Here is a 27909-nt window from a genome sequence, read left to right as displayed (position 1 = left end):
TTTACGTAATCTGTGACTTTAGTATTATACATAAAATTATGCCACCAACAGTAGATATTAGATACCCAAGAAGTTTTTAATTGAGCCAAGATTGTCTCAAAATAGAGACCTTTTGTTTGAAGGTTCGATTTTTTATATTTTACGGAAGTTTTTTTATACATTAACGTGAAGGAAACTGTAAAGTTTTACATACTGTTCGCTTTTGTCCTTTATACATGCATAAATAATTAATTTATTGCATAAACAGTTTGAAGGAATTAACTTCGTACTAATAGGTGACATTTATCACGTCATATTAGTAAACTTTACTTTTCTCTTTTGTTTTCTTTCAAAAATATTGAGAAACATTGCAATAGAGATTCTATTATTGCAATATATTTCAATGATTAAATAAAAAACTTTGTATTCATATAGAAATAGACTTGAAAAAACTTAAAAGTGTAGCAATACAATTGAATAACTGATAAACGGTGTACAATAAATGCATTTCCAGATAAGTCTGCACCTAAACATTATTTTGAATTGCTAAACAAATGTGCCACTGATGCAACAGCAAACTTGCTCGGTCGCCGACTCGTGCCGCTTCACATTTGTGCCCACGTCACCGCAGACGACCGTGGTGCATTCTGCACGGCCAGCGTATCGTGCTCATTTCTACATTTTGTATCATTACGTTTCATTCGTAAGCCTTGATACCGTTGGTGAAGTGAAGTAAATGCTTCCAGCCGGCACGTGGATTGACGCCGGTACAAGACAGTCTCGTTTGCAGCGCTAAGGAGCCCACGTACACACGCTATTCGGCTCTTTTCGGTTACGTTCGCTTGAGCTATCGCGTACACCGATCGTGTCGGCTATCGTTCTCGTTCACTCACAACGTATAGTTCCATCACATTACCAACTAGAAACCAACCATCACGTCACTTCAGTGTCAGTGTAGTGTACAAAGTGTCGTGGGGCGAGCTGTCGCCGGATGTGCCGGTTGTAAAGTCCTCTCGAAAAATAAAGTCTGACAAGTGACCTTGATTCTTATTTAACTAAGTGACAAGATATTACTCCGTAATATTACGAAAAGAAACATAACCTACAAAATGTCAGACAGCGCACAGGACGTTCTACAGGATGCGGTAGCCGGCGCCGCTGCTGCTGCTGCCGATGCCGCTGATGGATCGCTTTTTAGCACCTTTGATATAATTGTGCTCGTTATCTTATTGGGAGGCACTATCTGGTGGCTATACAACTCCAAAAAGGAAAACAAAAAAGATGAAATTCTGCTGAGCAAATATTCCATCCAGTAAGTATTATTTATCTATGTACCTGCAAAAAAATAATTTTACTTTTTTTAGTTACCTACTTGCTCACTTCTTCGTCTTCATAAACTTAATTTCGAAAATATAAATCTGTTCGGTGAACATAATATTACGACTTGACAATGACGGCCAATTAAGTAGTTGTTCCTGTTTGCAATTACGCTTTACACTTGCCTACTGTTATTACCATCATGATTGTCTTCAATAAACATGACATTTGTAAAGTAAAATTACGTAGGTATGTACAAAGCGTGACTTTACGTTTTATTGTGCTCTAGTTAAAATTCATACGCATTGATTTCAAAAGTTTTATAATTATATTTACTTCGTAGGTTCATAGAATATAAAATTGTATCCCAAGCTCTTAACGACGGGCTCCGCTTGATCTATCTATACATATAATAAAATCGTAGAAAAGTGCTGTCTGTACATTGAAAATAAAAATAAAAAAAATAGCAGGGGTTATTGTTATGTCGATGTCGAACCCAAAAATGTAATTAACTTTTTTTTTGTCTGTTTGTCTGTTTGTCTGTTTGTCTGTTTGTCTGTTTGTCTGTTCGTCTGTGCGCGCTAATCTCAGAAACGGCTGATCCGAGTTGGATGCGGTTTTCACGAATATATTGTGGGATGCTTAAATTTACATTTAGTGTTTGTTTCATGTCAATCGGTTCATAAATAAAAAAGTTATGTCAAATTAAAGAATCACGTCGAACATTCTATGCTTATACCATTAATCTCCGCAACTATTTGACGGATTTGGTTGAAATTTGGTACAGATATAGTTTAGAACCTTAGAAAGGACATAGATATATTTTTATTTCAAAAATCAAAAAATAAAAATAAGAAATAAATTATCTATACATATAATAAAATCGTAGAAAAGTGCTGTCTGTACATTGAAAATAAAAATAAAAAAAATAGCAGGGGTTATTGTTATGTCGATGTCGAACCCAAAAATGTAATTAACTTTTTTTTTGTCTGTTTGTCTGTTTATCTGTTTGTCTGTTTGTCTGTTTGTCTGTGTGTTTATGCGCGCTAATCTCAGAAACGGCTGATCCGAGTTGGATGCGGTTTTCACGAATATATTGTGGTATGCTTCAATTTACATTTAGTGTTTGTTTCATGTCAATCGGTTCATAAATAAAAAAGTTATGTCAAATTAAAGAATCACTTCGAACACTATTCTATGCTTATACCATTAATCTCCGCAACTATTTGACGGATTTGGTTGAAATTTGGTACAGATATAGTTTAGAACCTTAGAAAGGACATAGAATAGTTTTTATTTCAAAAATTAAAAAAATAAATATCTATATCTATACTTATAATAAATCTGTGAGGTCAATTCTGTACATTAAATATATTTCCAAAATAACTATCAGCGGGTGATTAGTGGTCGATACTGACGCCAAAAATGCAATCAGAAAAATTTATGTCTGTCTGTCTGTCTGTCTGTATGTATGTTCTTGATAGAAACGAAAACCACTTGACAGATTTCAACGAAACTTGGTACAATTGTTCTTTATACTCCTGGGCAGGTTATAGTATACTTTTCATCACGCTACGATCAATGGGAGCAGAGCAGTGAAGGGAAATGTTGGGAAAACAGGAGAACTTACTCCACTTTTTAAGCTTCCGTCGCGTGTGCGTAATGGTTAAAGCTACACAGAAATCATGTATCACGGAAATGTTCTCCTTAAAATTGTTTAAAAATATTCCACGACAGCAAATGTCTATCTCTTATGGTTGACTCAGAATAACACGTATAACTCCCGATAGCCTAGCAGTTCGGAACTTCCTGATTATATTTGTTTACTCTTACGTTTATAACACATTCATTCATTCATTGATTCATTCATTCATTCATTCATTCATATTATAATACTAGCTTCCGCCCGCGACTCCGTCCGCGCGGATGTCGGTCTTCGCGTGGAAGTTTTATTTCTTCATTTTGAGTAACTCTGACAATGACCTCTTATAAATACCTATTGGACCCAAATACGGCAAGGCCCATAATAATGAAGGAGATCCCTCTTTTGAGCTACTGCTGTTGAGCTCGCGTTCTGTAGAATAAAACTGAAGAATAAAGATTTTTTTCTTCGCATTTTTTCAGAATAAAAGTATCCTATTTTATGCCCAGGATAATAAGGTATAATTATACCAAGTTTCATCGATATCGAACCGTTAGTTTTCACGTGATGCCTGAACATACAGACAGACAGACAGACAAAAACATTTTTAATCACATATTTGGGTTTGGTATCGATCCAGTAACACCCTCTGCTATTTATTCTTTCAATATTTTCAATGTACAGAATTGACCCTTTTACAGATATATTATAATATGAATGAATGAATCAATGAATCAATGAATGTGTTATAAACGTAAGAGTAGACAAATATAAACAGAAAGCTCCGAACTGCTAAGCTATCGGGAGTTATACGTGTTATTGTGAGTCAACCATAAGAGATAGATATTTGCTGTCGTGGAAAATTTTTAAACAATTTTAAGGAGAACATTTCCGTCGTACACGATTTCTGTGTAGCTTTAACCATTACGCACACGCGACGGAAGCTTAAAAGTGGAGTAAGTTCTCCTGTTTTCCCAACATTTCCCTTCACTGCTCTGCTCCCATTGATCGTAGCGTGATGAAAAGTATACTATAACCTGCCCAGGAGTATAAAGAACAATTGTACCAAGTTTCGTTGAAATCTGTCAAGTGGTTTTCGTTTCTATAAAGAACATACATACAGACAGACAGACAGACAGACAAAATTTTTTCTGATTGCATTTTTGGCGTCAGTATCGACCACTAATCACCCGCTGATAGTTATTTTGGAAATATATTTAATGTATAGAATTGACCTCACAGATTTATTATAAGTATAGATATAGATATTTATTTTTTTAATTTTTGAAATAAAAACTATCCTATGTCCTTTCTAAGGTTCTAAACTATATCTGTACCAAATTTCAACCAAATCCGTCAAATAGTTGCGGAGATTAATGGTATAAGCATAGAATAGTGTTCGAAGTGATTCTTTAATTTGACATAACTTTTTTATTTATGAACCGATTGACATGAAACAAACACTAAATGTAAATTGAAGCATACCACAATATATTCGTGAAAACCGCATCCAACTCGGATCAGCCGTTTCTGAGATTAGCGCGCATAAACACACAGACAAACAGACAAACAGACAAACAGATAAACAGACAAACAGACAAAAAAAAAGTTAATTACATTTTTGGGTTCGACATCGACATAACAATAACCCCTGCTATTTTTTTTATTTTTATTTTCAATGTACAGACAGCACTTTTCTACGATTTTATTATATGTATAGATAATTTATTTCTTATTTTTATTTTTTGATTTTTGAAATAAAAATATATCTATGTCCTTTCTAAGGTTCTAAACTATATCTGTACCAAATTTCAACCAAATCCGTCAAATAGTTGCGGAGATTAATGGTATAAGCATAGAATAGTGTTCGAAGTGATTCTTTAATTTGACATAACTTTTTTATTTATGAACCGATTGACATGAAACAAACACTAAATGTAAATTGAAGCATACCACAATATATTCGTGAAAACCGCATCCAACTCGGATCAGCCGTTTCTGAGATTAGCGCGCATAAACACACAGACAAACAGACAAACAGACAAACAGATAAACAGACAAACAGACAAAAAAAAGTTAATTACATTTTTGGGTTCGACATCGACATAACAATAACCCCTGCTATTTTTTTTATTTTTATTTTCAATGTACAGACAGCACTTTTCTACGATTTTATTATATGTATAGATAATTTATTTCTTATTTTTATTTTTTGATTTTTGAAATAAAAATATATCTATGTCCTTTCTAAGGTTCTAAACTATATCTGTACCAAATTTCAACCAAATCCGTCAAATAGTTGCGGAGATTAATGGTATAAGCATAGAATAGTGTTCGAAGTGATTCTTTAATTTGACATAACTTTTTTATTTATGAACCGATTGACATGAAACAAACACTAAATGTAAATTGAAGCATACCACAATATATTCGTGAAAACCGCATCCAACTCGGATCAGCCGTTTCTGAGATTAGCGCGCATAAACACACAGACAAACAGACAAACAGACAAACAGACAAACAGATAAACAGACAAACAGACAAAAAAAAAGTTAATTACATTTTTGGGTTCGACATCGACATAACAATAACCCCTGCTATTTTTTTTATTTTTATTTTCAATGTACAGACAGCACTTTTCTACGATTTTATTATATGTATAGATAATTTATTTCTTATTTTTATTTTTTGATTTTTGAAATAAAAATATATCTATGTCCTTTCTAAGGTTCTAAACTATATCTGTACCAAATTTCAACCAAATCCGTCAAATAGTTGCGGAGATTAATGGTATAAGCATAGAATAGTGTTCGAAGTGATTCTTTAATTTGACATAACTTTTTTATTTATGAACCGATTGACATGAAACAAACACTAAATGTAAATTGAAGCATACCACAATATATTCGTGAAAACCGCATCCAACTCGGATCAGCCGTTTCTGAGATTAGCGCGCATAGACACACAGACAAACAGACAAACAGACAAACAGATAAACAGACAAACAGACAAAAAAAAAGTTAATTACATTTTTGGGTTCGACATCGACATAACAATAACCCCTGCTATTTTTTTATTTTTATTTTCAATGTACAGACAGCACTTTTCTACGATTTTATTATATGTATAGATATCTGGTAAAAGGGTCAATTCTGTACATTGAAAATATTGAAAGAATAAATAGCAGAGGGTGTTACTGGATCGATACCAAACCCAAATATGTGATTAAAAATGTTTTTGTCTGTCTGTCTGTCTGTATGTTCAGGCATCACGTGAAAACTAACGGTTCGATATCGATGAAACTTGGTATAATTATACCTTATTATCCTGGGCATAAAATAGGATACCTTTTATCCTGGAAAAATGCGAAGAAAAAAAATCTTTATTCTTCAGTTTTATTCTACAGAACGCGAGCTCAACAGCAGTAGCTCAAAAGAGGGATCTCCTTCATTATTATGGGCCTTGCCGTATTTGGGTCCAATAGGTATTGATAAGATGTCATTGTCAGAGTTACTCAAAATGAAGAAATAAAACTTCCACGCGAAGACCGACATCCGCGCGGACGGAGTCGCGGGCGGAAGCTAGTTCTTAATATAAAGACTTTGTGAGGGCACATACGGCTGGCTTTCTAGAATGCTGCAGAGCGGGCCAAACAATTATACATACATACATACATACACTTGAAAAACATAACCCTCCTTCTGGCGCAGTCGGGTAAAAAATAAATATAAAAGACATCAAGATACCTACATTAAATGCAACTGGCTATAACAAAATTAAATGAAACCTGTTTGTAAATTAACTTACCTAAAATACGTGATATTTTTTAAGAATAATTTAACTAATTTGTCGAAATTGCAGAACACAATAAGTTAAAACATTGCCTTGCCTTGGAATCTGAAATCAGCCTTGTTGATAGTGGTAATTATTGATTAGGCGGAAATAACATTTTGGTGATGAATATGTACGCAAGTAGTGATTCTAAAATATTTGATTACGAAAATAAGCACATGACAATGATAATGAATATATCGAATGAATAAGTACGTGTTATTGTAGAGTATCTCACTGCGATAAGTTGTTAATTTCAGAGTTTTCAGTTTGTGAGTGGTTAGTAGTAGTATGTGTAGGAAAATGCTCTCATTGACAACTAAAACCTATTTTCTCTATATTGGGGGTTGGTTTTAGTCGTTTATGGGCATGGTACCCATTGGGTAAGCAAGAATAACCTTCTGAAACAATCGCTAATAAAAATTATGGCGACAGTAGTCATTGACCTCCACTACTTTCGTCATGCCTGCTGAGGTAACTGTAGGCAGTTTTCACCTTTCAACACAGCAATAATAATTTATTTATCATTCGTCGTGACGTGAGGTCTGCATCAAACTGAAACATTAACTACGCTACACGATTGTTATTCTAGTTACATTTGGCGACTTAAGGTCAGGGTCAGTAATTATGTCAGTGGACGGCGCGCTAACAATAAGCCAGTGTTGCCAGCTTTAGTCCAACGTTATTTTGAAATATTTTTTTTTTTGTTATTGATGACTATGGTTTATGTAGCAAACGTGACATTAATTCATTTTATCACTACTTATATTTATGATTGATTGCTATAAATACGATAATACATCGTGATATTCATTAATAAAAAACGCGATTTTGTAATCAGTTCATTACATAGCTCACTTTAGGAATTCGAATGGGATCTAACTAGCTACCAACATACCTACCTCTAAATTAAAAGGTTGTTGACAGCTACCTAAGTACCTACTGACTACTACTACGACAAAATTAATATTTAATTAGGTAATACTTAATTGTTAGTTAATTTTGTATGATTGTAGTTGGTTATTTGTGCAAGTACTTAATTTGTGTCTACTGATTCTGACTGACGTAACTAGGCTGAATAGTGCTTGCTTATTAGACAATTCATTAATTTTATTAGGTGTTATGAATTTCATATATTTATAAGATAACAAAACGAATCGCGTAGAGAAAAGTATTTAGATAGTAATTAAATTAAATCAATAAAAGTTTGATTTCTTACTGCGGATTTCAACAATCGATCTAAATCCAAAATATTAATAAGATCGATTTTTGACATTAGTTCTATGGAGTTTCTGTCAAAAATGAAGATAGATCCAAAGATTCTGGGTTAAGATCGGCTATTGGAATTGGCAGTTAATGATTTAAAAAAATATATATCGTCAAGTAAATATTTAAAACAAACTGATATACTGGCTGATATTTCGCTGTTGATGATAAAATGTATGACCCTCTTTCGATTGAACCTAATTATACATGACAATAAATTATTGTTTTAGTACGATTGCGTAGTGCACGAGTCGGGTACTCGGTAAATACATTTGTAGGTAGTACGGTATGCAAGTATGCAAACGCGGGTTATTGCAGCTATTTTAATTTTAAATAATATGTAGGATATCGCTAATAATAAGGCACAGTATAAAGGTACGTATTAAAACAAGTTAAATATCCAGGACTGGTTTAAACTGGTATATTTATTTATTTTTTTAATTCGCGCGCCGTACCTACTGGTTATTACTTACACATAATATTATTAAGCTTTACAAGATAAAAGATTAAGGCGCTGTCTTTTTACGCTTTTCTATATTAATTTTTTTGGGTTGACTTTACAAATGTGCCTCTTACTATTTAAGTTCGCTTTATTATTTCTGTATTGGCCCAGTGTTCTGCTAATTAATAAATAATAGCTTTGTGGTAAGAAAAATGATGTTTCTCATAAAAATAAAAAGAAGTAAAACGCATTTCAACACTTTAAACAAAACAATGGATTATAAATCAACGTTCATTAATTGAAATTATTTACGTAGGTAAGTAGCTATTACTAAATTATTTTCTGTTTTTTGTAAAGAAAAATAGATAAATCAGGAAGTCTATCTAATTATTATCTACTTAATGACATTGAGTTATTTTTTTTAATAATGTATTATCAGTTTTAGTTTGGATTTACGTACCTAACTAAAATAATAATAGTTGACTACTTATAATAACTTAGTCATATTTATAATTTAACTTTATAGGTATTACTTAGTTAAATGAAATTAAATTCGTAAAAATATGAAACCATTTTGAATAAACGTTATAAGTAGGTACCTATTGACTTACTTGAATTGAGGTTCTGTGCCCCTAGATGGGGCAGAGGGCGTCCACAGAGGTTTTCCATCGTAAACCTAATAGGTAGTTTAAAGAAATACTCTTGACAGAAATATTAAAAACATATGTGCCGTCAATGAGTCTATTTTTATACTTCAGTATACATACCGAAGTAGTTATAAATGTATAAATCGAAGTATAGATGTATAGAACGTGTGCCTACACTACATACTATGTAAGCATAATATGTCGGTAACTATGTCGTAGTATCTGGTTTCCTTAGAATACGTCATTTAGAACATTCGATGACGATTCTTTTATTATAGTAATTATCTATGATTCTAAAACAGGTTGAACAGGAAAACTTACGTACTGTAGGTACTATTTATTATCAGAAAATACAATTTACATTGATATTAAACGCTTATCTTATGTGATAAGTATGTTAAGAAATTAAATAGAGTAACGAACTAATTAAATATCTCTAATTTCCATGAAGTCAATGTACTTACGAAAATTAATATGAGTAATGAGGTAATTCTAAGTACAGAGTACAGCCTACAATAAGTTAAGTACGACCTTTTTACAAGAAGTAAAGATAAGGTACTATATTTAATTAAACAATGATTATGTAAATGTAATCCAATCTCACTTTTGTGGTATCATTTGACATTCATAACAAACGCACTAGTGGCTCCTACAATGTTTAAAAGTTCCCCTTGATTTTCCTGGGATCTCATCATCAGATCCTGACCTGGTGAACCTGCTAACCATGGTCCTACCACCTGTGAGGTATACTCTTTCAAACAAAAAGAATTATCCAAATCGCTTCAGGCGTCTTCGAATAAACGGTGAACATACATAAAACAAGATTTCGACGACCTAAGATCCTTCTGCTATTTATTTGAAGTCGGTTAAATAACCAAGGAAGTGCATTTTTTTGTTTATTATGATCATACACGATTCACGATATAAGTTTACTTACTACATAGAACATATATATACATAGATACACGGAAGTCCATCACTTCCTTACTAAGAATCTAAGAACTGGGAAGTAACCACAGTAATAGGAAATGCAATATTATATTATCTTCACGTAATTTTAGTAGTTGTGTAAATTATACGTAAATTCTTATTTAATACTTACACAGGTTGATATATCATACTAACCATTTCATAAGTCTAGTATGTAGTTAGTGTATGCGTGTATGGTAATAATACAAGTCAGACTGGTTTTTAATAGAGTTAGTATGACCACATTTTGTTATCATTTTTCACTACTTTTTAGAATAAATTATACTTTTATACAAAGATCCTCTTTTGGAAATTCCGTAGTCTAGAACCGGTAGAACCAATGTCAGATTTATTCATTTACACTTTGACGCTAATAAGCTTATGTATTTTTTTATCGAGTTTTGTAGAAGTGCAAGAATATTTAGTTGATCATAATGATTGGGGCTATGAATTCAATAAATTCAAATCATGTCGTAAAATCGGTACAATATCTATGACATAATGTGCCGTCAATGAATCTATTTTTATACTTCGGTATGTAGGCACATGTTGGTAACTATGCCGTAGTATGCAGGTTCCTTAGTTTCGATGACGTCATTTAATTCCGTACAGGTTTTATCTTCGAACATTTGATTGACCGGTTTTTCTTAAGTATTTAGTCAACATAAAAAATAACGCTTCTTCACTCTTGAGTGCAATATCATAGAATTTGGGCGTAACTTCAATTTGTTTAAATTGATGGTGATGCAAACGCTCAGATCTCCAATTAACTAATAGTGAACAAAGTGAACTGAATAACAAGTCTAAATCACTCGCACATGGCATGTGAGCAGTGCTACGACTGTGTTAGATATGTATACGTACAGATTTATGTAATACTCGTAGATAGGTACATATTTACTTTCGCAAAACAGATTCGATCGCGTGGTCAAAGAAAAAAATTTAGCCTCCTCCTATCTACGTAAATATTTCAAGAAGTTTGTTTGAATGGATAGTGTAAAGATTCCTGGTAAACAAACAAACAAAATTATTTTCATAATTATATTAAGTCATAGATATAATTAGCCACTTGCGTAGACAGAAAAAGAAGATAAATCATAATTAAAAATAAAGCCATTTGCGAATAATAAGATTTAATTTCCTAAAGAACTAACTAAGTAGTAACTCTAATAATGTTGCTATTGTTAATAAAAATACAATTAAATTATATTTTAAAACGTATCTAATTTAATTACGATATTAAGACATTGTAATAAGAATTTTCAAACTATTTATAACAGTTAATAAAATGTAATACAAATACACATAACTTGCACGCATTATTAACCTCACGCTTTTTAAATCCATGAAAGGGTAAACACTAAAGCAGATATTAGATTTATAATGTAACACATGCAACAATTTAGCTAGACATGAGTCCTATGTAATAATGGGGGACCCTACGGACTTTAAAATACATACCTAAATTTTAATTCACCTAGTACAAAATAATTAGGTTTTATTAAAATAAAACCTATTTTTTATCTTTTCACTACATACGCAGTTAAAATGAGAGTTTTAAAACACAGTTATCCCAATGTTACTATCAAGTAGCCATTTAATAATTTAAGAGACTAATTAGTTATCTTTTTAAGCTGGTAACAATGCTAGGTATTTATCGATTACGTGTGAATGTTGCTATAAAAAAAACATTATCACTACAATGTTTTTATAGTATAAAACGAATTCGTTTTACGCGTCTGTGTGTTAAGATCTTTTAAATTATGTGCGGAGCTGTGGGCAAAAGCTAGTTGTAATATAATTATATTATTGATATAGATGAGAATCATCATCGCTGCCGCGGTTAATCTATTCTCAGTACCTGCGTGTGTGTGCCTCTACCTGTATCACACTAAATCATTTTTTGTTTTATAAATAATACGTAGTCAAGTTCTCTTGAGGCCACAGATCCGGTATCAAGCGTTTAGTTTTATCTCATTAATAGGGTTACATAATAATTATAATTATAATCCGAAAGAAATCAAGTATAATCGACAAAGTGACACAAGATAAAAATGCTTGGCACGTATCACGTACACACACATTATAATAATGTTAATGATGAATACATACGAATTTTGCAAACGTATTACGAAACACCGTGTGTTTATGTAGAGGTTGAATGAATTACATATTTTTTATTTGGTTTGCATACAATAGAATCTGTAATGATAAGTTAGAGGTACCTACTATTCGATAATCTCGCAAAAGTGGTCACGTAGCGTGACAGGGCAAAAACACTGAAATATAAATACGAGTACAACACTTAAATAAAGTATGTAAACAATTAATGTTACTATGTACTTATATTACTATGTACGGTCACGGGAATGAACATACAATAACGGAGATAGGTAGTAATAACGCGAATTTATTAAATAAAATTGTTTTAACTACTACTGTACTGTAGTATAGTAATATGTGAGGAAAGAGGTTTGACAAGAATTTCAAGTCAAGTCTTTCTGGTTATGTTCACTCGATGCTCAATAGTATTTTTTTTAATTAGTAACAATAAGTTCCTATTTCATCATGATGGACTCCATTCGATAGGTCAGTCCTATCTTATCGATCAAGTTCTGATTGTATTGCGAGTGTTCTACTCTTTTGTCATTGTCCTGGGTAATCTACCACTTATTGCCACAGCCAACGTTATAATAGGAACGTAGTTAATTGTGTTTTATATTGACAAAATAGATTCGATCATACATCGTAGGATCTGTATTGTTTTGCATATTTATTTATTCGTTTCTATGTTAGGTAATTATTAAACGCAAAATTTGTAAATACGATGACTTATTTAATCAAATACGTTTGGTTACACCTATGCGATAACTCGATCGTCAATAGGCAGGTTGCATTTTACAAAGTTTAATTAATAATTATAAAAATCTCAAAAGACCAACACTCAAGTCTACCTATTTGATTTGTAATCGTGGACAGATTTTAATACACCAGAGGTAATGTAATGCTTGGCACAGTTATCGCCAGTTAAGTAAGTAAATAAGTAGGTAACACACACATTATAATATGTTAATGTAATGAATACATACGACATTTTGTCAAACATAAAAAAGAGAATCAGTGTTATTTGGCAACACTGGTTACGAAAATAACACCGTGTGTTAAAAATGTTATTATACTTATTTAAATGAATTAAATTATTTTTTATAATGTTAATCTACTTTGAATACTTGGATGATTGCTAATATTGTAATGGGCGTAATTTGATATATTTGTTTATTTCTTGATGTGTACTGCAAATACATTGCCAGCTTGCTTGCATTTCTACCTATTCTGTGTGCATCTCGCAAAAGTGCCAGATCACTTAGTAGCTTATAATTGTAAATGGACAGGGCAGTACCGGGCTGCAATACACTGAAAATAATAATAAATTTTTTTATTTTCCGTACAACATCTTAAAAAATACTAGTTAGTGTAAACAATCTAAGAACAGTGTTACTATAACTTTTCATATAGTATTTCTAATCATGTACGGTCCGACGGGAATGAATCATACTAATAACGTGAGATAGGTAGTTGATAACATGCGAATTTCTATTCAAATTAAACGGAGAGTTAACGTTTTAAAAACTTCACTACTTCTCTTCATCTGTAGTATTTTCTAATAAGATGGTAAGATGGAGTCCCTGATCTTGTGTCGGAGACGTCTGTTTGAAATACACGATGAAACGTTTTCGTCTCCTGAGGAGTCTTTCTGGTTATGTTGAAGATCGTGCTCAATAGTTTCTTAGATTTTTTTGCTAATTAGTAACAATAAGTTCCTATATGTGTCTCTCTCCCCATCTCTAAGAGAATCATCATGTCCTTGAAGGCGGTCTCCATTTGATTTGGTCAGTCCATCTTATATTCTCCACCAAACGGAGTCAAGTTTGTTTGTACCCGTTGCGAGTGAGCTTCTACGTAACTCTTTTGTCATAGAGTCGAAGGTCATCTGGCTGGGTAATCTACCACTTATTACTACGTGTATAAAGGAGTAGTTAATTGTATGTTACATTACGGCTCACTAAATACCAGTTTCGAACAAAAAGGCGTGCCAAGAAGCTTTGAGATCTGTATTGTTTTGAACATAAGCCTTTCTGTTATTCGTACATTTCTATGTTAGGTAATTGATTAATCATCGCAAAGATTCGGCGAGGCGTGTTTCATGTACTTAAACGACTTTAAATGATTTTTGAAACTTACAATACTGGGTTTTTGGGTTCCTATGTCATAACTCGATCGTCCAGCATTAGGCAGGTTGCAGGATTTTACAGAAGTTTAATTTTGGCAATATGTAAAAATCTCAAGTCTTTTAAGACAACAAGCAAACTAATTCTACCTATTTCATTTGTAATCGTGGATAGATTTTATAAGTAGGTAGGTGCATGTAAATGTTGACACAGTTACCGTCAGTTAAGTAAGTAAATAAGTAGGTAACTTAAATGACAACTCACCTGCTTACGAAAATTCAGTCAATGTCAAATAAACGTGCATTATGCACGCTACACCAGTGTAGCTCCATTCAGCCCACACACGTTCAAGTAAAACTACAGTTCAACTTACGATTAAACTGTAGGGTTAAAACTGCACAGTTCAACTTACGATTTAACTGTTCAATCGTAATTACGTGTATTTACAAAGTTGTAACTGGGTTGTAAACACTTTAATTTAGGTTCTGTTTCTATAAGTTACAAATGTTACAATATCAAAATACATACTTAATTAAGCACTTTTGAAACGTCAAATTGAATTGTCTGGCAGTTTGTCTGTCAGTGAAGGTAGGAGCTCATTCCAGTAGAGAACGAGCAAGTCTTTTCAACTAACTTTGCTTTGCAGCTTTGCCCGCGTGAATGCCTGTGTTCTTTATGTGGCTATGTCCTTTCCCATACTAGCATTTGCGAAATATCTTCATTTATTTAAATGCATGCAATAATTTAAGAAGATTGGTTGAAGAAGTTAATGCGTACAGAAGTAATGACCTGTCTACCATTAACAATCATGCCATGTACCACTTATGTCGTAACACAAATAATTCCTTACTCACTCAGACTAAATATGTGATTTCTATGGACTTGTAATTATACAGCTGCTATGTATGCATACTTTAATACCTGAGTAACAGATTAAACTCAATCATATTTGCATTTTCATGTAGGAAAAGATAGCAATATTTATAAAGACAAAGACAATTAATTACCTAGTAAATTGTTAGTTACTTTGTTAGTTTATTTACTCTTTACAGTGTTGTGTGTAAAGTAAATAAATGGTGTGCCTATTTAAACTACAACTAACCTGTGCCAAACGTTGTACCAAAAAATCAGTACTTACCTACGTAACATACGAATAATTTACATAATATAATATTATTTACTTATATTGTACTATGTAATACTGCCCGTAGATTAATAGATCAAACATTCCATGATAATAGAATCTATCATCATAAGTGGCTCTGTGTGACGGTACGTTACCAGACCACGTTTATCATTCAAGAGCAATATAATTCATATGCTAAATCATTGATAGAGGTAACGGACGTAGGTACGTACCAACTCAAAGACATGTTCTGTAATCAAGGTACAAGGTTTACGACTAACTAAACCAGTTTTGACCATGACCCATAAGACCATAACCCGATATCCTCTAAATTGGAGCTCAATCAAGAAATATCCGACTTGTTCTCAATGTTGCAAATAACTTAAATATGTAGCAGTAAATACGTGTTAAAAATCAGTAATTCATATTGTGCCTGATCTTATAGTCAATTAAATAAAAAGTAGAAAGACTATTAATTATCTATGTAACATTTAAAAAACCGAATCAAAGCGCGTAAAATATTTTTCGGCATTGTGTAATTTTATTGTCAGTGACTCAAACTTATATAATGCGTAGCTATCTCTGTACAGCTTATAAAAGTTATATATATTTATCTCTATACTAACGTGTGATAAGAGATAGATGGAAGTGGACATAAAATGCGCACTTATCACCACGAATACAATATAGATTGTTGTTCCTCAGATGTCAGAGTACGGTGATATAAACAGCAATTAAATCATGCTAATGTGTCTAGAGACTTATTTTTATATCGATACTGTGATATTACACATAAAAATTACGTCTCTAGTGCCCTGTAAAAAGTAGGGCCAAGGATATTTTATAGATACGAGTATTGCGGTATTCGCACCAAAAGTAGTGTGTTGAAGTAGGTGACATTAAATGCTAGTAAGAGCACGAGATCATGCAATATGTTTCATAAAATAGGTATTTATTGACTTCCTTCAAATAGGTGCATATTAAGTATTATTAATCATTGTAATTATGTCGTCCCTCCAAAGTCGACCCCATAGTCCCTGTAATGTAGGTGCTGAATTAATCCTTATTTTCGTACCTACATAGTTTTAGTGTTTGTAACTGATATCATATTTTTTTTGTCTACAGGGCTGCGGGATCTATTCAAGTTACAGAAAATTCCTTCATAAATAAACTAAAATCATCTGGAAGAAGTTTAGTCGTATTCTATGGATCTCAAACAGGTACTGGTGAGGAGTTCGCTGGACGTCTTGCCAAGGAGGGTATACGATACAAGATGAAGGGTATGGTTGCTGATCCCGAAGAATGTGATATGGTAAGCAAACCTATTGTATTAATTTATTATTCGCTAAGCTGAAAGAACTTAAAGACCTGCTGAAAGAACTTAAAGACCTTACCAATTTGCCTGTTAAAACATTTTGTATCATTTGTATACGTAATTAGAAATATTAGAATATTATTATCATTTTTTAGGAAGAACTTATGAAACTCCAAGAAATACCGAATTCATTAGCTGTGTTCTGTATGGCAACATATGGTGAAGGAGATCCCACAGACAACTCTATGGAGTTTTATGAATGGATAAAGAATGGAGAACCCGACCTGACCGGTTTGAATTATGCTGTAAGTATTATTTCATTCATACAAGTAACTTGCTCGTATTCACGTTATTTGGTCACGATTTTTGATGACGTTAGTTCGACAGAATAATTAAAAAATGTATAGTGAGCCTTAGTTATTATTCACGCAATTCTATTGTATGTAAAGTATTTTACTTCTTTCGATAATATTTATTAGTGGCAACACTTCTGTTTGCAAAAAGACTATGTATCATAGTTGGCATGTGCTATACTTGACTTTTCAGATCAACTAATGTCAAACTGTCAAAGTCATACTTATTACTTTAGTTAATGAAAAATTTCACGGAAGTGTGTCCGTTTATGTTATTATTGATATTTTAAGGAAGAATTACATTATTACGAATAAGATAAATAAGTGCGACAAGTTCCTAATGTAATATAAGTCGTTATTTCTGTGATTTAAAGAGTGAAATATATTATTTCTGTGTTAACCTAAAATTAGTGACAATATTTAGTTTTTTTTTTTACTATAAGGGATAATAAATGTGTAATCATATTAGAATAATAAAATTATTAGTAGTCATGTAATGCCAACATATAAAAAGTAATCTTATCGAACCATGCTCATACTAATAACATTGATGATTTGAAATTGATTTCATATGTACATAATATCATGATATAATTCTATTAAGATCATTTTTGCAAGTAGATGTTTGGGATATTAATAAATCGATCCTTTAAAATTTATATTAAAATTAAATATTAAAATCTTGCAAGATCTGGTTGCCACTAAATTAAATATGAATTTTATAATAAAAGTACCTCGGTTTTTTGGATATAAAAGGTTGTTAGGTCCTACAATGCGGAAATTACGTTATGTGGTAAGGTATTGTAATAATTTTCAGCCAATTATTAATGGTTGTTACATCACAATGTTAATGTATTAATAAATATTTCTAGGTGTTTGGCCTTGGCAACAAAACATATGAACATTACAATGCAGTTGCCATATATCTAGACAAACGTCTTGAAGAACTTGGCGCTACAAGAGTCTTTGAACTTGGTCTTGGGGATGATGACGCTAAGTATGTATTGAAACATTTGTGTTTATTTATATTATTTTATTATTAATCTTATACAATTTTAACCACAGTGAATGTTTGATTACATAAACTTTGCATTAATATTAATTCTATATTGTGTGTATTACATTAAAATGATACCATCAACTTATTTCAATTGTAGAAAAATTTCATATTAGATTTATTTTTTAAGTTTATTCTAAAATATTTAATTATGTTTTCAGCATTGAAGATGACTTTATAACATGGAAAGATAGGTTCTGGCCAGCAGTGTGTGAGAAATTCAATATTGAGAGCACAGGTGAAGAAGAGTTGATCCGTCAGTTCCGTCTTGTAACTCATGGACCTGATGATGTACAGCCTAACAACATATTTACTGGAGAAATTGCCAGGTTACACTCATTACAAGTCCAGAGGCCGTAAGTATTCAATAACCATTATATTGAATTTAATAAAAAAAAATTTGTTTCACTTAAAGTGAAAATATTTATATATTATTATTTATTTTTCCAGACCTTACGATGCCAAGAATCCATTCCTTGCTCAAATCACAGTTAATAGGGAATTACATAAGGGTGGAGATAGGTCATGTATCCATGTTGAATTGGATATTTCAGATTCCAAAATGCGATATGAAGCTGGTAAGTGACATACTTCTTTGTAAGTGAAATGTTCATGGTGCCTCTATTAATAAATACCTGACTGTAACAACATAATACTTTTGATTTCAGGTGATCATGTGGCTGTTTACCCAATAAATGACTCTAATCTTGTGGAGCGTCTAGGACAATTAACTGGGACTAACCTTGATGAGATCTTCTCCCTCATCAACACTGACCAGGAGAGCAGCAAAAAGCATCCTTTCCCTTGCCCAACGTCATACCGCACTGCACTATCACACTATGTTGAGATTACTGCATTGCCCCGTACTCACATATTAAGAGAGTTGGTTGAATACTGTACAGATGAAGAAGTAAGTGGTCATCTTCCACAAGTTTCAAACTTAAAATATATATTTGTAGAATACCTATTCTTAATTTTCATCTTCAATTACAGGACAAGAAGAAATTGATGCTTATGGCAACTAATTCTCAAGAGGGCAAAGCCATGTACCAATCATTTGTTGTGGAGGCTTGCAGAAATATTGTGCACATCCTGGAAGATGTACCTTCATGTAAACCTCCACTGGACCACTTGTGTGAACTGTTACCTCGCTTACAACCAAGATACTACTCCATCTCATCCAGTCCTAAGGTAATTTTCTTATAATATTAAAAAAAAAATTGTTTAGCTACTTGCACATTCCATTTACAACCTATGTAAGTTATATAAAGGAACGGAGCCTCCTAGTTTTGCCTAAATGGAGGTTCCAAACACGAATCCATGTAATATTTCTTTTCTTTTTGTTGGAATAATAAACTACATATTTATTTATTATATTTAGTTCAATTCATTAAATGTTTGTTTGTAAAGTATTTATTATATTAAACACAATTTTAATGTTTTAGATGTATCCAGAGACTGTGCATATTACTGCAGTAGTTGTTCAGTATAAAACACCTACCGGTCGCGTCAACAAAGGTGTTACGACCACATGGTTAGCAGATAACAAACCAGAACCCGGCAAGCCTCTTCCTCGTGTACCCGTATTTATCAGAAAATCACAATTCCGGTAAAAATAACTATATCTATTTATGTAATGAACTGACTATTTAAGTTGTTAACAATATTTTTATTAATATTAAATTCTTTTTTTAGATTACCGCTGCAGAGCCAAACCCCCATAATTATGGTCGGTCCTGGTACAGGATTAGCTCCTTTCCGTGGATTCTTGCAAGAGCGTGCTTTCGCGCGTGCGAATGGCAAGGAGGTGGGAGACAATGTTCTGTACTTTGGATGCAGACATCGCGACCAGGATTACATTTATCAAGAGGTAAGCAGAATGTTCTGATTTATAAATGTTTATCTCCCTATTGTATGTAATTACATTTTTTTTTAATATTTTTTGTAATTTTTTACAGGAACTTGAGAAATACGAGCAAAATGGTGATGTCAAATTGAACCTAGCATTCTCTCGTGATCAAAAAGAGAAAGTGTATGTAACACATTTACTAGAAAAAGATATGGATCTCTTATGGGATGTCATCGGTAATCGTAATGGACATTTCTACATCTGCGGGTAATTATTTATTTTAAATAAAGTTATCAATACTTATTTATATTATAGCTAGTCAACAACAATTAAAACCAATATTATTTTCAGGGATGCTAAGAATATGGCTGTCGACGTCAGGAATATTGTCCTCAAGACTATCCAACTAAAAGGTGGACGCACGGAAGCTGAAGCTGCACAATTTATCAAGAAGCTGGAGTCTATGAAGAAATATTCTGCTGACGTATGGAGTTAAGTTTTCACACACTAATCATAGGCGAATTTGTGAACCTGTAGACAATTTTTCAGTTTAAGTTATGGTGATTATATTATGTAATTAATTAATATTTGTATAAATGGTCCAGCACAATTAATTACTAATTACCATACTGTAAAAACGGCAGCACAAGATAACATGAAAACCAATGATAAACTTTTATATTGGCAGTTTGCTATGGTCTGTGCAAATAATTGAATTATAAACATTATTTTCACAATGTACCGTTCCGTATATTTAAGTCAATATTTTTACTGACTTTGAAATTTCTTTAAATTGACGAAAAATTTATTTTCTGACGTCGTAAAGGTGAAATTAAGGTCATCGAAGTTTTATTATAAAATCAATAAATAGTACAAATGTCTATGTCGATGTATATCATTTGACATTCACATAGTTCATTTACTTTAAGACAATATTTAATGCTACTTTTATATATATATTCTTTGTTGAAAGAACAAAATAAGTTATTGTACACTTTCATAACTAATAAATAAGGAAACTTCTCCATATTGTGAATATCGTTACAAATATTTATGCAAAAATATAAAATAATTATGACAGAATTATAAAAATACCATACAAGTTAATTATATACCCATAATATTTGTTATTGAACTTGTTTCTTGCAATATCATTGTTAAAACATGAATTAAAAATATTAATTTCCTTGGAGTAAAACTCCTTCAGTTCTTCACTAACGATATCATTTTTTGTTATTTGCGTTTCTATTTCGTTATAGTTTATGTGCGGAATACATAAATGTACATAAAGCTTATTGTGATGTGTCGTATTTCGACTAAGCTAATGAAGAGTCTGAATTAACTTGTTAAAACTGTGTAAGCAGCATGTAAATTTTAATCAGCACGAAGAATTACAGTATGTCGACCTACGCATGTTAATATTTATTTTATAGGTATAATGTTTATGAATTTTTTAACAGCTTGCACCTTTAACTAGTGTAAGTGAATACATTTTTCACAATTTCGATCCATATTAAAATTCCGATTAACCAATTAGGTACAAAGTTAAATCTTAATGACTGAAATAGTGAAGAATATGTAGTTGGTGTAATATTAAAGCCAGTGAACAAATCCAAACTAATTATAAGGCAATTTTTGAAGTCTTCAAATAAGTATTGCGTGACAAATTATATTTATTTCTGCAAATGGGTTACAAGGTTTTTTAAGTCAAATCTCTAAATTACTAGACGAGGCCGTGATTTCAAATGTTTAAATTCTTAAGTAAGGCATGTGACTACACTTTTAGTTATTGATGTTTCTGAGGATGGCTTAACTATGATTTCATGTGTATTCGGTACATTCACTATAATCGAATTCTATATAGATAATACCGGGCGTAATTTTGTAACCCCTAAAATAAAGTGATGATCGTTAGTGTTGCAATTATTGTAGACATGTGGATGAAATCCTTACTAACAAAAACAGGTTTAATGTATATAGAATGTAGTCAGCGTCTTATGAGAACAATTTAATAAACAATAGGTATTATAGGAAATACAGTCACAAAAAGGATGCAAACTAGACAATTTTCCTTAAACTGTTAAAATAAATATATTTTGATTATTTATTCTATTACAGACGAATTTATTGTCACTAATGGAAGTAGGCTAGGCTATTGCAAAATAGAATTCCAAGACATTGTATTTAATAAAAATCATATGTGTATTGTATATTTAATATTTTATCAGTTGTGTAATTTTCAAATGTTGAATTGTTGAAGTTTTATATATTGTGGAATGGGCAATTAGATGTAAGTAAATTAAATAGTTTTATATTACACATTGTCTTGTAATAAATACAATTTTATAAGATTTATTGTTTTATTATCTGACTGGGTACCTAAATTATTGTACACTGTACATTTGGCGCGGTCGCTAGGCAAATGGCTGCTGCCCAGATGTGGTTACATTCCTGCATGAAAAAACTCGGGATAATGTCAGGAATCAGGAAGGTGCATCTGCATCTATCCTGCATGTTTAATAACCAAGTCCATACAAAAGTAGGTAGTTTCTAAACAACGCAAATATAATCGGACGGACGGTCAAACCCTAAGGAGTATTTAGAAGTTATGGAAAATATCGCAAGTACTTTCCTTTTCAAGAAACCTATTGTAATTTGGAAAACCAATTAAATTAGACAAAGGTGGGGGGGAGGGTCTCATAGGGGCTTTGTTTGGCCCTTTTTTAGAGGGGAGATATTCATCAAATGATGTCTCCTAGCTTGGGTGAGGTGAGACAAAGTGTCAGACTTATTGTCTAAAAACCACTATGTGTGAAGGTACCTACATCTTTGAATACTGATGCACACGTTAAAGGGTTAAGATTCCCTTTACATTCCTAACCAAGTTCAGGCACGGCAGTGCCCCCGCCAAGACGAGGGTGAAGCACACTGCCGTATCATACTTTACTGGAACATTTCGCCACATTTTCAGCTGTCTATTTGAGAATTCCTGGATAAGAAATGTTCGTGATACAGTAAGCTATACTCACATACTTAAATTCCAAAATTTCTAGTTTGTAGGTTCAGTACCTAGGTCATTTCGTTCCGAAGTTAAGCGAAAGCATTTTCGCATTTATGACACTCGCTAACACGTACCGGCAAATAGAACTAGTATTCCCCTTAAACTCAGAAAGCTGAAAGGAGAATGGCAGAATTCGTACAGCATACTTTTTGTGGTGTTCCCTGATAAAATTTGTATCACTTATTGAGGCAACTAAACCATTCATTTTTCTGTAAAAATAATATTTTTAGAAGCTGGGGTTTAGCAAATATATCAATTAAAAGATTTTAGTAACGAAACGTAATATAATGAAACAAAACGTAGAAGACATGTTTAATTAGTTGCCATTAATAAAATATCAGAAAGCTCGAAATGATAAATAAATATTTTGAAATAGAAATAACAGTAAATATAATTAACCAATTACAGGTTATACCTTAGAATATATAATTAATGCATATATATGCATAGAATCTTTATATTTATAGGAATTATTTTTGCCATCAATATTTTTTTTTGTAATGGCAATTATTTATTGACAGGTTTGTAATATCCCTAATCTTTCAAAGTCAGTTCAGTTTTTTGCCGTTGTTTTGTTTTGGATTATAGTTTGTAACTTCATCTAAACAATTTAGCAATTATCTGACCATTTTTACGTTGAGTTGAGCAACTGCTTCTCCGTTCTCTATCTGTTGATACTACTTTCGCGAAAGGACGCTTTATTAATTGTGTTGTGTGTTACGTGTTTTATTGAAAATGACGAGTTTGCAATGCATCAATTGCAATGTTCGCTTGCCTCGAAGAAGAAAACACGCTTTATCCAATGACGGTGAAGATATCGTCGACACTATTCGTCTGTGGACATATCTTAGAGATGTAAGTAGTTTCCACATAACATTGTGTGTACGAATGGGCCATAGTTACGAACTTCAATAACTTTTACGTGTGATATCACACTAAATAAACACATAAGTAAGGTGCGTTGGGGTAAGATCGGCGGAGGGGTAAGAACGTACAAATCAAATATGTCACTTATTTGGCTATATTTTTTAATGCTGATCACATTGCGTGGCACGTCATTAAGTCCCGCCCCACCCCGCGGTGACCACCACTCGCTCCGGTCAACACAGACGTGTACCCGCGCCGTTTTAGAAAAAACGCAAAATTTATAAAATATTTGTTTGTCCGGTCTTTCACCTACATTTTTATTTGCATATTTTAGCAAAAGTATAGCTTATTTTGACATGGTTTTGCCTAAATACTAAGTTTTGAGCAATGATAATATGATAAAACTAATCCAGATTTGTCTACTACCTCTGTAGGCTGAAATCCGGTGTTACCCATGTCGGGTAAAGATCAGACAAAAATATCCCTATTCCAAAATGGGCAGTGATTGTCAAACTTTTGTTACAAATGATTTTAATTTAATTTTAAATAATTACTTAGGGCTGATTTTCCAATCTTCAGTTGCCACGTAAATACTCCCGAACCTCTTCGCGGGCCACTTCTTATACAAAAGAAGCGCTGGAATTAGCCATGCAGCAAATAAATAATAAAGAACTCACGTATGCAGCCACTTCAAAAATGCTTGTGAATAAATCTAAACTTTGAGAAACTCAATTTCTTTGAAATTTGCTATGCGGGGTAAGATCGGACAAATTAAACGAAAAAAAATAGAATCATTTGGAACATCTATATTTGTTGTATTAGGTAAATTTTTGTGATTTCATGTTAAAGTACAGGAAAGATCGGTTACGTTCCTTTCATACACCTTGTGCTCCTAGCACTAGAAATTATTTTAAATTGTTGTCCGAACTTACCCCATGACGGCCAAATCGTCATCACATCAAAAAAAAAATTGTCCTGATTTTATAGGCTTGCAAAGCAAAAAGTATTGAGTATTTATAAATAAATTAAATTTTAAATTACACTGTGTTTAATCATTATTCATTTCCACTATTTTTCATTAATCTACTGTGTACCAAAATTGAGATAATAAAGTTTTTGCAACATCCTTGCAACTATTCGAAAATCCGTCCGATGTTACCCCAACGCACCCTAATCGGTAACATGTATTATTTACTTGCCTTACTTGGTTTGCATAACACTGTTATAATTTATTAGTACCTATTATTTTGTTTAATGGTGAGCCATACTCAAAATCTTTTAATTATTTCTAGATTACACCAGATGACCATGTTTACCATGAATGCTGGCAGCTAGCTAGTCATTCATGTTCTTCTGATAATATGCCGAGAAGACACATAGGCCATCAGTGTTTGTGTTGTATGTGGACAACCCATACTAAGAATCAGGCAATGCAGAATTTTGATTGAAGAAGAACAAAGAACGGCATACACAATTGCTACTTGGATCTAACCACGACAGGTATTAATAAGAACAAGTATTATAACTTTTATCAATTCGGTATTTTATTTATTAGAAATAAACTAAGAAATAAAACAATGTAAATATTTTCCACTAATAGCATGTATATTTAAATGAAAGCTTTTCTTTATTTATATTATTTATTTTAGCTTCATCCTGAAGATAAAGCTTGTGTGCGGTGTTGGTTAAGAGTGAGAATTAAGGATACTTCACTAAATGAAGATATTCAATCCGTTGAACCTAATCAGCAGAAAAGTGATAACTCTGAACTGATGTGTGCTGCATGTGGTCAAAGTCTTACTCCCAACAACACTGCTTGTTTGTTGGAGCACCAGCAGGTAAATAATAATATGAAATAACATATTTTTAGTAATTAGCTTCTAAAAACGCAATCCTAAGAGCAATTACAATTTTATGTTGCTAAATGTAAGACACTAATGATGTTGGCTCTACTAACAACAACAAAAGGATACTGGTCTTTCCATTCTCTACTCCAGTGAACAATAAATATATTTAGTATTTTTGGAAAGGTCTTTGGTAAAAACCAATCATTGTGTGTCGAGATTTATTCTCTAGCCTGGTCATGTTTTGCGCAATTTATATCTATCATATGTAAATGCTTAATATTGTATTACATGAATGTTATTTATTTACAGACCAAGACTGGGGCCAAGTATGCAATTTGAACTTCTATGTTCCAGATGGTCTATGTTGCTTCAAGCTAAAATAAAGTCCTGCCACTCTTCTCCTAGAACTTATTTTGTTTTCATAGTTGCAGAAACAAATATGAATAGCCGGGACACCATCAAAAGTGATTGCTGTAATTGTATTGTAGGTTTAAGAACAGTGGGATGCTGCTCACATGTTATGAGCATTCTTTGGTATTTGAGTTATGCTTGCCATGAGGGTATGACCCGACCTGCCCCTTTCTTGGATGAAGTAATATTAAGAACCAATCAAGTAATTATAAGAAAATAAAGTAAATGAAATTCCTACAAAAACTAAGTTGTTTTATTTACCTACACTGAAAACTTCATCAGCTCTTAATCATTATCAAACTATTGTAGACCGCTGCTGGACATAGGTCACTCCTTAAGCACGCTACTGAATGGGTAAATTCTCATGTCAATTTATCAACTTCCTATATTATTTTTCATTTAAACAATGTTTATGTGCTTAGTGCTTACACATGATAAAGAACAAAGGGTAATGTTGGGACCACCTCTCAATAGAAATGAGACCCTTCTATAGATAAATATTCTCAAACTGAATAAACTTACTAAAGTACTACAATTAAGCTTAAGCAATTAACCTTTTTTATGCAATAAGTTGGTAAACGAGCAGACAGATCATCTGATGGTAAGCAATCGCCGCCGCCCATGTACACCTGAGGCGTTAGAAGTACGTTGCCGGCCTTTTAGGGGTTCGGAATTTAAGGGTTGTTAGGGAAGGGGTAATTGCGCCTCCGGTAACCTCACTCACTCAACGAAATACAACGCCAACGCGAAACAAACTCTTGACAATGATGATAGTAGCTTACTTTATTACAAGATAAATGTTCCATAAGTCATTTCTTATCTTCCTACTCTTTCTCCTTCCGAAACACGAAGGAGACTTTCTATGATGGTCACCCATCCACACACCAAAGTCGGCAAGGGTTGCTTAACCTTGGCGACTGACCTGTGCTTTTGATATTATTAACAACAAGCTTCTCTACTAGCCCATACCTATTATATGTATATTCTACCTTATAAATAATATGAAAATCTTGTAAAATATCCATATTTACAGAATATTCCCATTGACCATAGACAAACCTAACCTCAAACATAAAACTGGCTATATCTCTTATCTCCCAACTTCTAAAAATCTGAGAATTTTTATAGGGCTTTCCAATCATGTTTACTACCAATTAAACCCAAAAATATTCGGGAACACGAAAATTTTTTGCTGTACGAAACTCCCATACAAACCTGCCATTCTCCTTTGGTAGGTACAGAGTTAAGGTTTAGTTGCAGCATAAAGAGAAACTATAAAAACTAGGATAATCCAAGATCCAAGATCTGGTGATCCTGAATAGAAAACACAAGGGCCCAACCAAACTATTAGAGATAGAGATATAGACATACCGTCTTTACCAATATTCAATTTGGTGGGCGGTTTCATTTGATCTCAAAAATCAAAGGTTCTAATGAAGAATCATCAGCTGGCCTCGGCTGAAGCCCACGTTTCTAAAGTAACCGTCACGAGAAGCTATAAATTATGTAAACAAACATCTTTTACTAAGTAAACATTTTATACTGCGAGATAATAATAACTTGAACATATTCAATCGACATGAAATATAGACGGGTTATATGAAAGTAACAACCTATTTAATTTAGTCGAATTATACAGGGTGACTTTGAATTCGACGTATTCCTCTCGGGAGGTGATAGTACAACTAATTTCCTACAAAA

General features: G+C 32.6%; 1 protein-coding gene and 1 long non-coding RNA gene across 3 annotated transcripts; both read left to right on the top strand.

Moving 5' to 3' along the window:
• Window positions 1–591: 591 nt before the first annotated feature.
• On the top strand, window positions 592–22373 carry LOC118266656 (NADPH--cytochrome P450 reductase). Of its 2 annotated transcripts, XM_035580124.2 has the most exons (12): window positions 592–1291; window positions 16574–16760; window positions 16919–17068; window positions 17989–18113; window positions 18335–18529; window positions 18624–18751; window positions 18842–19083; window positions 19167–19364; window positions 19619–19782; window positions 19869–20043; window positions 20132–20289; window positions 20374–22373. In XM_035580124.2, the coding sequence occupies exons 1-12, from the start codon at window positions 1089–1091 to the stop codon at window positions 20516–20518; spliced, it is 2070 nt and encodes a 689-aa protein (XP_035436017.2). In that variant the 5' UTR covers window positions 592–1088; the 3' UTR covers window positions 20519–22373. The 2 variants fall into 2 exon arrangements, with proteins under 2 accessions (XP_035436017.2, XP_050559271.1); XM_050703314.1 differs by lacking the exons at window positions 592–1291; window positions 16574–16760; window positions 16919–17068 and adding an exon at window positions 17350–17909.
• Window positions 22374–22816: 443 nt separating this feature from the next.
• On the top strand, window positions 22817–27458 carry LOC118267027 (uncharacterized). The gene is made up of 4 exons (XR_004782913.2): window positions 22817–23938; window positions 25243–25450; window positions 25600–25788; window positions 26107–27458. It is a non-coding gene; the product is annotated as an uncharacterized LOC118267027 (long non-coding RNA).
• Window positions 27459–27909: the final 451 nt, after the last annotated feature.

This window comes from Spodoptera frugiperda, chromosome 23 (assembly GCF_023101765.2).
Source record: "Spodoptera frugiperda isolate SF20-4 chromosome 23, AGI-APGP_CSIRO_Sfru_2.0, whole genome shotgun sequence".
NCBI lineage: Eukaryota > Metazoa > Arthropoda > Insecta > Lepidoptera > Noctuidae > Spodoptera > Spodoptera frugiperda.
The sequence above is the reverse complement of the archived record's forward strand: the minus strand, read 5'-3'. Positions and strand labels throughout refer to the sequence as shown.

Excerpts from the sequence above, each read along its gene's own strand:
- LOC118266656 (XM_035580124.2), top strand. The coding sequence starts at position 1,089 with ATGTCAGACAGCGCACAGGACGTTCTACAGGATGCGGTAGCCGGCGCC. Across the intron at positions 1,292-16,573 it reads CTGAGCAAATATTCCATCCA|GGCTGCGGGATCTATTCAAG; the intron begins GTAAGTATTATT and ends TTTTGTCTACAG. Across the intron at positions 17,069-17,988 it reads TGACCGGTTTGAATTATGCT|GTGTTTGGCCTTGGCAACAA; the intron begins GTAAGTATTATT and ends AAATATTTCTAG.